The sequence below is a fragment of the Pogona vitticeps genome, chromosome 6 (assembly GCF_051106095.1).
Source record: "Pogona vitticeps strain Pit_001003342236 chromosome 6, PviZW2.1, whole genome shotgun sequence".
Classification (NCBI taxonomy): domain Eukaryota; kingdom Metazoa; phylum Chordata; class Lepidosauria; order Squamata; family Agamidae; genus Pogona; species Pogona vitticeps.
Genome location: NC_135788.1, coordinates 92,514,140 through 92,527,792, shown reverse-complemented (window position 1 = coordinate 92,527,792; position 13,653 = coordinate 92,514,140). Strand labels below are relative to the sequence as shown.

The 13,653-nt window shown below is 41.1% G+C and overlaps 1 protein-coding gene across 1 annotated transcript; it reads left to right on the top strand.

Moving 5' to 3' along the window:
* Window positions 1-263: 263 nt before the first annotated feature.
* Window positions 264-12,926, top strand: CCR7 (C-C motif chemokine receptor 7). Its single transcript, XM_020805880.3, has 3 exons — window positions 264-436; window positions 1,726-1,775; window positions 8,804-12,926. The coding sequence occupies exons 1-3, from the start codon at window positions 427-429 to the stop codon at window positions 9,884-9,886; spliced, it is 1,143 nt and encodes a 380-aa protein (XP_020661539.2). The 5' UTR covers window positions 264-426; the 3' UTR covers window positions 9,887-12,926.
* The last annotated feature ends 727 nt before the right edge of the window (window positions 12,927-13,653 follow it).

The window sequence follows — 13,653 nt, the reverse complement described above, 5'->3', positions numbered from 1 at the left end:
GAAGAGCCCATCTTTTCATGTGTATTCCCACAACAAATGATGGACAACAATTCCTGCTACAGACTCTTCTTCTCCCAAGGAGAAAGTACCTCCAGCCACATTCTCTTGAAACAGCAGGAAACTCCTGAGCCCATGGAGGTCCCTCAGTGGTCTGTCATTCTCCTCAGAGAAGGGAGAGAGGTGGCTAAATCTCAACTTTTCAGCGCAAAGGGTCATGTGACCCTTTTCAAGTATGAAAAGCTATGCACACAAAATGCTGGTTTACCACTGCTGGGCAAAATGAGTCAAAAAGAGGAAGTGTCTCTGTACATTGCTTTTGATGCAGGATCATTCTAAGTTGCTGCCTCACAGGCTGGCTGGCTCATAACTAGCACTCTGCTCACATTTTCATGCTGGTTTCAGTCTGTAACCGACTAGTGAAAAGCCATGGATGGGGGTGAGTACTGTTTCTCTTTCTCTTATTTGCTCCTATGAGGAAAATTATCCAGAGCTGAATTGCTTTTTTTTTTAAGACTATGATTTCCTGGCTATTTCACGTCCTTAGCCCTTCAATATATTTCTAGGATGAAGGCTCTGCCTTGGTAGTAATCACAGTGAAAGCATGTCTCTGAGCATGTGCAGAGGATTTTCGTTTGCTGTTTAATAACAGCAAGCATTCTGCTCAAATACCCGTTTGACAATAGGTAGAGGGCTTTTAAGTTTAAATAGGCAGGTTTTAGCTCCAGTACCTCTCCTCTAAAAAGAAAAAAGAAAACAAGAGAGAAAATCTGTGTTACTGTCTTACCTTGTTGGTTCCTATTATAGCTGTTGAGTGAGGCTACCAACATGAATTTGATCAAACTCTGGGAGGCAGTGGAAGACAGGAGGGCCTGGCGTGCTCTGGTCCATGTGGTCAAAGAGTCGGACACGATTTAACAACTAAACAACAACAACAACAAGAAGAAGTGAAGTATAGATTTCAAATAGTAAAACTAAGGGATGGATATCCATCTGAGTTTTTTTTTAACAAATTATATATCATCCACTGTTAAAAGTGAAATGCTATTGCACCATCTCACTTGAAGAAGAAGTGTGCTTGAGTCCCTTTTTTGGATTATAATAAAATGAATGATCTAATGAATTTGCTTAATTCCTAAAACAAGGCATGGGAATATTCATGTCATCCATCAGAATAAAGCAATACTTTTCAGTGAGTGAGTCAGTGAGTTCTCAGCTATTTAATTGCGGAATTCTGGGAATGGTGGTTCAGTTAACAAGTGACCTTAATGACAATGTCATTGAAGCCGACCTTTTAGGTCTTAGCTTTGAATCAATTTTGCAACAAAAGGTGATTATGGGAGAATGGAACTGGTGCCTGAATGTTAAATCTACCTGGTGGCAACTAATCTCAATTTCCAGGAAACTCTTTATCCCTAATCCCCTTGGTGCCACAATTACTTAGTAATGTTTTGTTTTCTCTACCTGCTCATCTGCATTAGACAAGTTGCAAAAAAAGAGAGATACATACAATAGATAAAAGGATCCAGAGATGTGGTTTGGACTAAGCCCTGAATGAGGGAAGCCACTTGATTTAGGAAAATGTGTGTGTATGTGTTTTTCTGTGCATACCTGAAAATAAAAAAAAATAACTGCAATTCTTCACATTCCCAAGCCAGCATAGCCAGAAATTGAAGCTGCACTTTATCTTCATGAATAGCACGTGTTTTGTGTGTTTCTTTCCTTTAGTTAAACAGCTGAAGCTAGCCATCTTGTGGAATCTGCCCATCCTTTTCCAGGTGAGAAACTTACAAAGTAGAACTTGTATAAAATTGCATTCTCTGACTGCTGTCCTTTGAGTTGTTGTTGTTGTTTTTGTTGCTGTAGCTGCTGCTGCCATACGTGTACACACATGTCTGTGCATGCGCACGTGCATGCACAGTGAAAGAGAGAGAAGAAGTAGCCTAAATATTGATCTTGCTCTCTATGGTTCCCACCACTTCCCTATTCAATTACTAAAAGGAGCTCAGCAAATGGAAGTGTTTGAGGTTAACCTTAGGATTATAGAACAAATGGAACATTTAATGACCCAGGTGTATGTTTATTTGTTTTTGTTAGTTACACTTACATCCTGCCTTTCCCCCACTAAGGTCAGGGCAGCATGCACTTTTAACTTGATTTATAACCCTGTTTGTCTCCCAAAACTGGAACTGGAGACAGTTTACAAATTTCTTGCAATGTACAAAAAAAAAGTCTCAAAGATTTATGATATTAATTAACGGAATTAAATAAATGGTCATATTAAAACATAACCAAAACTGAAAACAATTTTAAAAAACATTTTGGAAAGTACAACAGCACCACACCCATCCACCTATACACACTTTAAAATCTTCCTCAGCAGTCGTCGGTTGACTTCAGGTGGAACAGCAACATAGCTTTCCCGTATCCGTTTATTTTTACAGCCATCCTGTGAAATAAGTCAGGTGAGGCAGTAGACTGGCCCTGGCTCCTTAAGGACTTGAACACAAATCTATAGAGGTCTAGTAAAATAGTCTTTAGCTGTAAAGCAGCAGTTCTCAACCTTTCACATTTAAGGTCCCCCCCCCACATCATTCTGCCATAGAACCTGGTTCTGCCCCCACTCACCCAATGGGGGGAGGCTATTCCTCCCAAAAAGTATAATGATATACTCACAGGCATAATTCACGGTAGGTTTTATGACACTAAAAATGAAGCAACTTTCCTAGGAGTGAATACCCTGTTTCCCTGAAAGTAAGACCTAACATGAAAATAAGCCCTAGCATGATTTTTCAGGATGCTCATCATATAAGCCCTACCCCAGAAATAAGCCCTAGTTAAGTGAAACCCCACCCTCTACCATTGTGCAGCAAGCAGAAGAAGATGACATGACTGTATTTGAATAAATGTAAATAGCTGTACCTGAAAAAAATAAAACATCCCCTGAAAATAAGCCCTAATGCGTTTTTGGAGCAAAATTTAATATAAGACACTGTCTTATTTTTGGGGAAACACAGTATAAGCAAATAAAATAATGATTCCATTAGCTGAAAGTATAAGAAGAGTACTGCTGAATATAAATTTTGCTGCTACTATAAAACACAACAATAATAACAATTTTATTTTTGTTTTATTGCTATGACTAGAACATGAATAAACAAAAATAACAATTCCGTAATTTTCTGACAGAAAAAAAAATGGCATCTCACCACTTCTGTATCTCAGCAGCTATATGTGTTCCATCTGTTGAGAGTTATGGCGGTAAAGGATGAGTTGAGGAAACGTCAGCAGTGGAACGGAGAGGTGGCCACTTAGGAGCTTTCCACTGCGCATCTGTTTGGTTGCTATGGCAAAGCAGTGCTGGACTACATAGGCCTAATCCAGCAGGGCTCTTGTTATGTTATTTTATCTTAAGCCGCCTTCTCCCAATTAGGTAAGCTCCAGAGATGTTGGACCACCAGATAGTTGGAATGTTTTAAATTAATTAATTACAAGACAAGACAAAATACATGTACTGTACAAATAACCTTACTCAAAACATGAAAACAAAATACTAGTACACCCCTCATGCCAGGGACTATCATATTTCACATACTTTTACTTTAATCATAATCTTCCTTCTCTTTGATCCACTCCAAAAACCCTTCCAAAAATACATATATTCATTGCCTGTTTTTCCCTTTACCTTTACACAATACAGCTTTTATAAATTCTTCCCATATTCCATTTAATCTATTTGTCATTATCTCTTCTTTTTTTAAACTTAATTTCTGAAGTCAATTTTTCATTAACTGCTATATTCTTTACTTCATTATACCATTCTATATGAGTGAAGACAGTTGTAGATTAATATATCTAGAGGGCACTACGTTGGTGAGAGGTTTGTTCTAAGCCAGTGGTTCCCAACCCTGGGGTTCCCAGATGTTCTTGGACTACAATTCCCAGAAATTCTGGCCAGCACAGCTAGTGGTGAAGGCCTTGGGGAGTTTTAGTCCAAGAACATCTGGGGTTTCGATTCAGAACCACTATTCTAAGCAGATCTATCGTCTCTGAGTCAAAAAACCCCACATTTCACATGGTTAAGCTGGGAACTAAGGTTAGGCTCAAATATCCACTTTCTCAATCTCTCACCCACCCATCCACCCACCCACCCACGCTCATACATGGGAAGGGGGGGAGGGGTGGTGGTGGTCTCACTCCTTTATTTCTCCCTAGATGATGCTTCCTTAACTACACCCACAGGATGTGGTAGGAACCCTCACACACTGTAACCACCACAAAGTTTTCAACATACACCTAGGCTATATTTTATGTGGGTGTTAAAGATGACATGGGCTGATGCCTCCAGATCAATGGTGGGTTTCTTTCACTCCCTTCACCTGCCTCTCCAGTGCAGGGCCATATTAACCCATGGCTGGGCCCCTAGGCTTTCAAGTATTCTGGGCCCCCTCTGGCGCTTCAGTCTTTCACCCCACTGCAGTTGACAGCCCTAGGGTGCCTCAGCAAAAACAAACAAACAAACAAAAATGATGGGTCCCTAATCTGAATAATATGCCCTTGTTCCTGTGTCTGTTGGGTGCTGCTGCGTCCTCTTTCACCTTCTCTAAATGTCTTTCTTCTCCTTCCAACAGTCGCTACCAATCTCCGCTCTTTCACTGTCTTTCTTCGTTGCTTTTACAGCAAGTCCAGAGCCCACTGTTTCACTCGCCTGCTATTTCCAGTAGTTTCCATTAATGCTATTCCTAACCTGTTCTTGCTAACCCTCAGAGTCTTTTGGTCAAACTTAGGAATCTTTTTTTTGGGTGGGGGGAAATACAACTCCCAGACTCCCCCTAACAGCATTCTTGGGAGTTTCTGTACACCAAATAAAATATAATATTCCCGAGCTCTGTTAGCCTTCTTCTTTTTTCCCAGCACTCCCCTAACATCAGTCAAGCCCTGTTGCTGGATGGATTCTCCCCACACACATCTTCCAGTTTTGATAAGGGAAATTCTATCATTTTACTAATGATTTTGCAGGGTAGGAACCCCCAAGCTAAACTTGCCTCCCTGGTGAGTCTGGGATTTAATTGTCTGGAGTTTCCCAACATGCACATCAAATACACTTCAGCTTCTGTTGAGAAACTGCAAAAGATCATGAGACATATTTCACAGATCACATGCTGAGGTCACTCCTGAGTGGTTGAAATGATTCGGACTGCCCTGTTTCAAGCAAGAGTGTTTATCTATAACATATTTACCTATACACAATGGATTGCTTTCCCCCCCTTTTTAAGCTGAATGTTTAAAACTGTTAAAGACAGTTCTTCAGTTTAGGGGGGGAAACTCTGACTTATTTCAGGCATTATGCCAAACCATAGACAAGGAAACTTAACTTTGATTTGATATGATAATTGAATTAACAAAGAACTGTTTGCAAACCTTTGTCAGAAACTGTAGTTCAGAATGGAGTAGGAAATGGTGAACCATTTGGAACCTCTTAACACTATGAAAAGTAAGGTTGCAGAACTAGTGGACCAGAATAAATAATGAAGCTGAATATAGAGAGGGAGAAATATGAAACGTTCTAAACTATGATTTATTTGCTGCACATTTAGATGCTTATGGCCAGTGGGGTAGTGATAAATTTGAAAGTGCAGGTGTATGTCACTGTAATCTCCATAGCCACTCCATGAAAAAAAATCCCTCCAAAAACCAGGCAGCTGGACTGATACATATCAAATTAGGAGCTTCACTTTTGTAGTCAATGGCTCTCAATTCCGCATTTCAAGACCAAATCACCCTCAAAAACTTTGCATTAGAGAAGGGATATCTTACAATATTATTTCTGGACAACAGTATTTCTCTCCCAGCAGCTATAAGGCCAGGCTTCTGACACAAATCTTCAGAGGAAAAATCAGCTTCAGGTCTAGGGCAATCTGAACTTATGGCCCCCTCAGTCAGGACCCAATCAGCTGACTCTCATGAGGAGGACTTTTTAACTCCTTCGTGGCCAAACTGACATTTATGCTGGCAAAGGGATTTTGTATCTGGTTGTACAAATATTCTTTTTTTAAAAAAGAATAGAGAACAAATATTCAAACGCTCACTAATTTAAACAGTTAAATTACTGTTTTTCATTTTGTGACTGGGGATCATTTTACCCAATGTTAGCAGAGCTTTGGTGCCTATATAATAGTTTCAACCATTCCACCTGTCTTTTCACTATACTGTACAATTGTCTGATAATTAAGGGGGGGACTCAAAAGATGTTATGTGCCATCAAGTCACTTCTGATGTGCGGTGACTATATGAGTTCACCTCCAAAATGTCATATTATTAATAGCTTTTCTCAGATCTTTCAAACCAATAACATCTCATATTAGGTTGTTCTCTATTCATACGGTTCCCCTCGCAATAGTGTATTTTACAGTAAGTTCTGCTCAGGTCTTGCAAGCTAGCAGCTATGGCTTCCTTTATTGAGACAATCTGTCTCACATTAAGTCTTCTTCTCTTCCTACTGCCCTCCCTCACTTGTCCCAGAAATATTGTCTTTTCTGGTCAGTTCTGTATTTTTATTCTGTGTACATGGTATGCTAGCCTCCATGTACACAGAATTGACAAATTTTGCTCTAGTAACAGTTCAGGCTTGATTCAGCACCCACTTATCTGCTTTTCTGGCAGCTGTGGCATCTGTAAGGCTTTCCTCCAACACCACATTTCAAATGAGTTGATTTTTGTCCCTGTCTTGATTCACTGTTTTTCTTTCACATACTTTGATATTGACCATGGTTTCCAGTGACAATCTTTATTAACTCCCTGCTCTCCCCCACACCCACATTTTTTTCCTTTCAAAAGGCAAGTGGACATCTTTTGGAAAATATGCACACAACATGTTTGTAGAGCTTTTGGGCCAATATAGCTTTTCTTTCTCAGGCTGCCTATCCGCAGGAAAGGGTTTGGAAATTGGAACATAGCTTTTCAATCTGCATTCTGTGAAGTGGGGATGGCAACATTAGTTTACCCGAAAGGTGTAACATTTTGGTTAGTTTACCTGAAATCGATGTGTAACATCCATTTTATATGTTGCATTTAGTCACACCTTTGCTTCGCCATTTAATGAAGTTCAAAACAGCCCTTCAAAATATTTTGGCACAGAGGGACTACAGCTGCATCCGAGCTGGTCTTGCTTCTGCCCTTTCCCAGCAACCATAGTACAGATCAGGAGTTCACCTGCTGGGATCCTGTAGCACTGGGTAATTTCACATGAGGAGAGTTTCTGTTGGAATTTGTATACAGTGGTGACTGTGTTTAAAATCTCTAGTATATGAATGTGGGATATTGTGCTTTTGTACCTATGATTCAGAACATCAGGAGATGTTCCAATATTGTTGCATAATGCCCTAATATTGCTGTACAATACCATGTCCAAGTTGCCAGCAGGAAAAAGGATGTCAGGCTTTACATAGCAAAGAGCAGCCTGAATGTTGACAGCATCAATGGCAGAAGTCAAAATAGTCTACAGCAGAGGTCCCCAACCCCCGGTTCGTGGCCCTGTGCCAGTCCGTGGCCTGAGCCTGACCAGGCTGCAGAGACAGTCCTCCCACGCCCTGCACACACTCACGCCGCACAGCTGATTTGTGCATGCTTGCACGTGTGCTCAAGTGCACCCATGTGAGTGCCGCATCACCATTTCTGCATGTGCACAAGAGCGCCCGTGCCACGTGAGCGCTATGCCGCTGTTTGCACACATACGCAACCACCGCGCTCGCCCACACAAGTGCCATGCTGCCATTTGTGCATGTGTGCTTGTTCGCACGCGTGAGAGAGCACGCTCATTCATGCATGCGCATGAGCATGGGGGCTGCCCCACCTTCCCCAGCCAGTCCGTGGAGTGAAAAAGGTTAGAGACCCCTGGCCTACAAGATACTCTTTATCTTGTTTGTACTCACTACCATTCGCTAAGTGACAACAAGTAAGGGAAAATTCCAGAAGCTGAGTCGTTTTTTCATCAGTTAACCACTTCTCAGTCAAACACAAAGCAATTGCCATGCCTGTTTTTTTTTTTGTAACAAGTGTGAATGGTTGAGAGCATAAGAGAGTATCCTGTAAACTGTCTTGACTATTGCCATAGATGTTGCTATGTAAAACTTGACGTCCTGATTCTTCCAAGATACAGAATTTGGATCATAAACATTTATTTCTATATAATTTGAAAATTGTGGGGATGAGGCATAATAAACTATCTGCCACTTATGACTTCTTCCCAGTGATGAAAAGCCAAAAGGTGAGCACAGACTTTTGCCCATGGTTGCACAGAGATCACAAATTGGATAAATTGATAAATTATTTCAGTTTATGGTAATTTTTGTCCATCCCTTTATATTGATTTATTGAAATCTGGGACTTGAAATGGTTTTGCACCTCTGTAATGTTGTGATGGAGGCTAGAGATCTAGAAGAGTACTGTCATTGAACAGTGATTCACATCACAGATCTCTTTGGAGGAAGCTGTGATCATTAAAGTGCAAAGAAAGATTATATAGCTATAGTTTAGATGGGCTCCAAAGCTTTCCATGTTACCTGAAGATTGTTGCCTGTTTTCATCACTTGGTGAAGGAGTACAGAACATAGGGCCATCTTGATGTTCTCGGACTTAGCTCCATCAGCCTTCTTGAATTAGGCTGCTTAAAGCTGATGTCAACTTACAGTCTAGCAACCTTGGGGTGGAGGGCACATATTCTCCTCCACTCTTGACTTAGATGACATTGCAAGGATCTTACCATGGAGTATTTGAATTGTAACCATTCCTTTAATTTCCCTCCTAGTCCTGCATGGGCACATATGTAACAAGTGATTATGAGAGTGGTGACTACAGCAATGCCACCCTTGACTATAGGTTCTTTGAAGAAATCTGCACCAAAGATGATATTCGGAAGTTCCGGGCTACGTTCTTACCCATCATATATTCCCTCGTGTGCTTTGTGGGCCTGACAGGCAATGGCCTGGTGATGCTAACCTACATCTACTTCAAGAGACTCAAGACAATGACGGATATTTACCTGCTCAATCTTGCTGTAGCAGACATCTTCTTCCTGCTAACTCTTCCATTCTGGGCTGTCAGCGCAGCCAGGTATTGGATCTTCAAGGACTTTGCTTGCAAGGCTGTCCATTGTGTCTGCCAGATGTGTTTCTTCAGCGGCATGCTGCTGCTTCTCTCCATCAGCATTGACAGGTATTTCGCCATTGTCCAGGCCCCTTCAGCTCACCGCCTTCGTTCTCAGAGGGTGTTTGCCAGCAAGATCACCTGCTTCTCCATTTGGATCCTAGCTTTCATCCTTTCTATCCCCGAAGTGATCCACCGGGGTGTGCATGAGTCTGCAAACCAAAAGCCACGCTGTACCCTCATGACAGACAACTTGTTGGTCTTCAATACTGTCATCAGAGTATCTCAGATGGTCTTCGGCTTCTTGGTGCCTTTCCTCGTCATGACCTCCTGCTACTGGATCATCATCAGGACCTTGCAACAAGCTCGCAGCTTTGAGAAGAATCGAGCCATCAAGGTCCTCATTGCAGTCATGGTGGTCTTTGTCTTCTTTCAGCTTCCCTACAATAGTGTTGTGCTTGCAGAGACCATCTCCGCCTTCAACTACACCAGTGACCAGTGCAATGTCATCAAGCGCATGGATGTGGCCAGTGATGTGACTTATAGCCTGGCCTGCTTCCGCTGCTGCCTCAACCCTTTCCTCTATGGCTTCATAGGTGTCAAGTTCCGTAATGACCTGCTACGGCTTCTCAAGGATCTGGGTTGTCTCAGCCATGCACAGCTTTGGCGATGGTCAACATACCAGGAGAACAAGCGGCATTCTATTGCCACAGAAACGGACACCACCACCACTTTTTCCCCATGAGGTACAGCAGAGGCTGGTCCATTAGGACAACTGGAGCACTGCCCAATCCAGGCTGAGGCTACCTGAAGGCAACCCACTCCAGCATGTGCCCTTATCAGAGCTGAAGGTCAGGACTCCACCTGTTTCCTTTCCTGCTGTGTATATATGTGAATGTTGGTCTGCCTATCTATGTGTATCCATGTGTATGAAATGCCCACTTCTGATCTTGCCTGTTCCTGTCACCTCTGGCTCAGCCCACCTGTACTGTGCGTGCCACGTCACCAAATGCAATGGGCACCAGCTGCTGTTTTGAGATACTCTGATAGCGAGCATGATATCAGTGTACTTGATGAAGAGTCTTCAATAACTGGAGTCATGGACTGATCCAGGAATATCTGGATGTTGCCAAATGGGTAGCTTTCTAGAGTCCCATAAGAGAACAAAAGATGTCACCATCTGAACAAATCCCTGCACAGACCAGATCATGCAATTCAGCCCACCAAATGCCATGAAGTTGAAAGGAGTGGCCTGCAGAATGTCACTGCTAAATCTCAGATAAGTGAGTAATCCTTGAACTGCTGAGAGGCAGAAATTTCCCATGCAAGATGGAGTCTGAATTAGTATATGAACATAAAGATGCTGACTATCTTGATAACATGGGCCTCCTTAGTCATAGACTAAACTTGACTAAAGAATCACGCAAACACAAAGAGCTGAGTGTAACTCAGCCTCTTCCACAACGTGAGAAGCAAGTATACGAACTATCAGAATGACAAATCAAACTGTTTCATTTCTAGATGTTTTCTTTCTTTCTTTCTTTCTTTCTTTCTTTCTTTCTTTCTTTCTTTCTTTCTTTCTTTCTTTCTTTCTTTCTTTCTTTCTTTCTTTCTTTCTTTCTTTCTTTCTTTCTTTCTTTCTTTCTTTCTTTCTTTCTACCATTCCCTGTCCCACTTCCACATTTCTTCTCTGATTTTCTTTCTATCATTGCAGATCTTGGAAAAGTTACCTTTTGGACTACAGCTCCCAGAATCCCTCTGGCAGCTTAGCCTCTGCAAGCTATAGTCCAAGAAGGCAAAATCTAAAGTCAAGTGTAAGCTCTGTCTGTCACCTACATAATATTGTTGCATCAGCAATAAAACAAGCCGAATAAGCTTCTGGCTCAGAGCCTTGGGATAGAAAAGGACCATCTATATTCCCTGATCCCCAGCCAGATCCAGCTGTGCAGCCCTGAAGCTTTTGAGCAAACCAATTCAGGTGACTCAAGCAGAAAAACAATCTGTTGCTTAAATACTGATAGCTAAGCCTGGCTCAATCAAAAGCTTGGTGCATTCAAACAGGACCATTGTAGAATATGATTTGTTTGGTGTATCTGCAGCCTATAGAAGTATGTATGACTTGAGTGTTACTTACTGGACTTGTCAACAGACACTTGCCTGGTCACCTATCGGGATCAACAATGCTGTATTGTCCTACAGTTACATAAGACTGTGCAATGACACTTGTGTAGGTAGTGTGGTTGTAATCTTAAAAATGCAACCATACTTGTTGATAGCCCAGATGCCCAAAAAGAGCTGAAGAATGCAGATGGTGTGGGGCAGCTTATCAATGAGCTAGTTCTAACAGTTTCCATCTCCCCCAAGGGCAGGTTGTCTCTAAAACTAATAGCTCTTAACTGCTTTTTCAAGTCTAAGAAATCCCCCAGAATACTTTGCATTGCCAACAAGGATAGGTCACAACAATATATATTGTTGCTGAAAAAAACCTATCCTTCCCCTCCCTGGCAACTAGTATAAAAACTGCAGTTAAGCTCAAAGAGACTGAGGTTATTGAACAAGGGTGCCAAATGCCAACGTAGCAAGTCCTGGCATTGCTACAACACTGACAACTCTATACTCTGTCGTCTCACAGGAGCCCTTCAAACAATTCTTACTTAGGCAACTAAATTTACAGTCACAGGTCCTATTGTTCACCTTGTTCGGATGACAGCCAGTTAGAATCTTGTACTTGACCAAGCAATGTCATTATACTGTAGAATGTGGTTTTCTGGATGGCTGAAGCAACTTCAGTTATGGAAACCCAACTTCCACAGGTGCAACTACGCAATGGGGAAAATACAGTCTGATCTGCTGTGAATTCACTGTTGTTGAAATTGGGTTTCCACAGGTAAAATCGCTGTAGTCACCCAGACACAATTTGTAGGAGTCAGGAGGGGCAGAGAAAGAGAGCTCTGTTTACATGGGGCTCCAACCACAAAAACTGCGATAAGGTGCTAATTGGCAAGTTCCACCTCTCTCTCTCTCTCTCTGCCTGTCTCTTAACTGTTCTCCTAAATGCCATAGCAATCGTGTATTTTAACACTGAGTTGAAAGTCTTTTTTAAAAGAGAAAACACTGTGTGGAGACAAATGGATCTCAGTTAAGGGGAACTGACACCACTGTGAGCATCCCTTTGCATCTGATCAGGTGACCACACTTGCTGAAAGCAGACAAGAGTGATGTCATCATAATCAGAACAAATTTAAACTTTAAATTTTGGTGAACCAAAAAAAAAGTTTTCCAGTTTAAAAAAATTATTCCATAACAGTCTTCCTTGCATTAAGCATTTACTCACTGGGTTTTATTTCACATTCATCTGTGCCCAGTCTAATGCAAATTTCAGGGTAGATGGCCAATGTAGTCTGTGTTATCGCAATTATATCTTTCAATGGCAGCTAATTTTTAGATTATTGTTACTTGACACAAATACCTCTCTTAAATATTATGAGTAGGAAAGGTCCACCAAAGACTGTAGAAAAACCTCACACCTACCTGTCTCAACATCAGTAACAACAGTGCTTTAGTTAAAGATGATGGAAGCTTTCTCTCTGGGTGAGAAACAACAGAAGCTGCAGTTTTTGAGTGGGGCTGAAAAGAAAGGCAAAAGTCCTACTTTTCATTTCAGGAGAGTGCTGTTATAGGGCCGAGTTTCTAAAAATCTAACGAAATTTTGTCTTACACCGCACCTCTTCCTCTATACCGAATTCATGTACAGTATTTGTAAATAAATCGAAACATTACAGAAATGCTGAAAGCTTCCAGTGATCTGTACTTCGAATGGAACCATACGCGGGTAAGCACTGCCTCTCCTAGCCAAATTATGTGCTACAGATACACCTTCATTGGAGTTCAAATCAGTTAGCGTTCCAGTGAAGCAATTAAGGGAGACTTTCATGTCCGAGAAATCTTGCAAAATTTTTAAATCAAGCACATGTTTATATCCTGAAGACCAATAACAAAAACAAGTTGATTTGTAAATTATAAAAATATATAATTATATGAATTATATGAATTATATAAATTTTATATATATATACAGATGAGGGTGAGATCAGAAAAGAATCAGACATGGAAAATGATAGCTGTATTATTAATACTTGTAATAAACTTCCAAAGTGTTGGTTACATAAGCAACTTGCCGAAGATAAACCCCGATATCGCATTTTTTTGCTGCTGTGCAGGTAGTTAGAATATATATATATATATTCTGGTGGCCTCTTTATTGTACTTCCCACATTGCAAACAGTAGACTGCAATTCTCAAAAGCTTACTCTAAAAATCTGCTAGTTTTGCAGATGTTTGATTGTTTGGTTTCATTTTCTGTTAGCCACATTGAAGTAACTTACATTAGCGGTAAAACAAAGTGGCTTCCAGAAGATTGTGAAATCTAAATGGTACTGTTAATGACATCATAATACTCTAGGTGGAAAAAAATCAGACAGTTTCTGGCCCATGTGTAAAATTTCCAAGGGG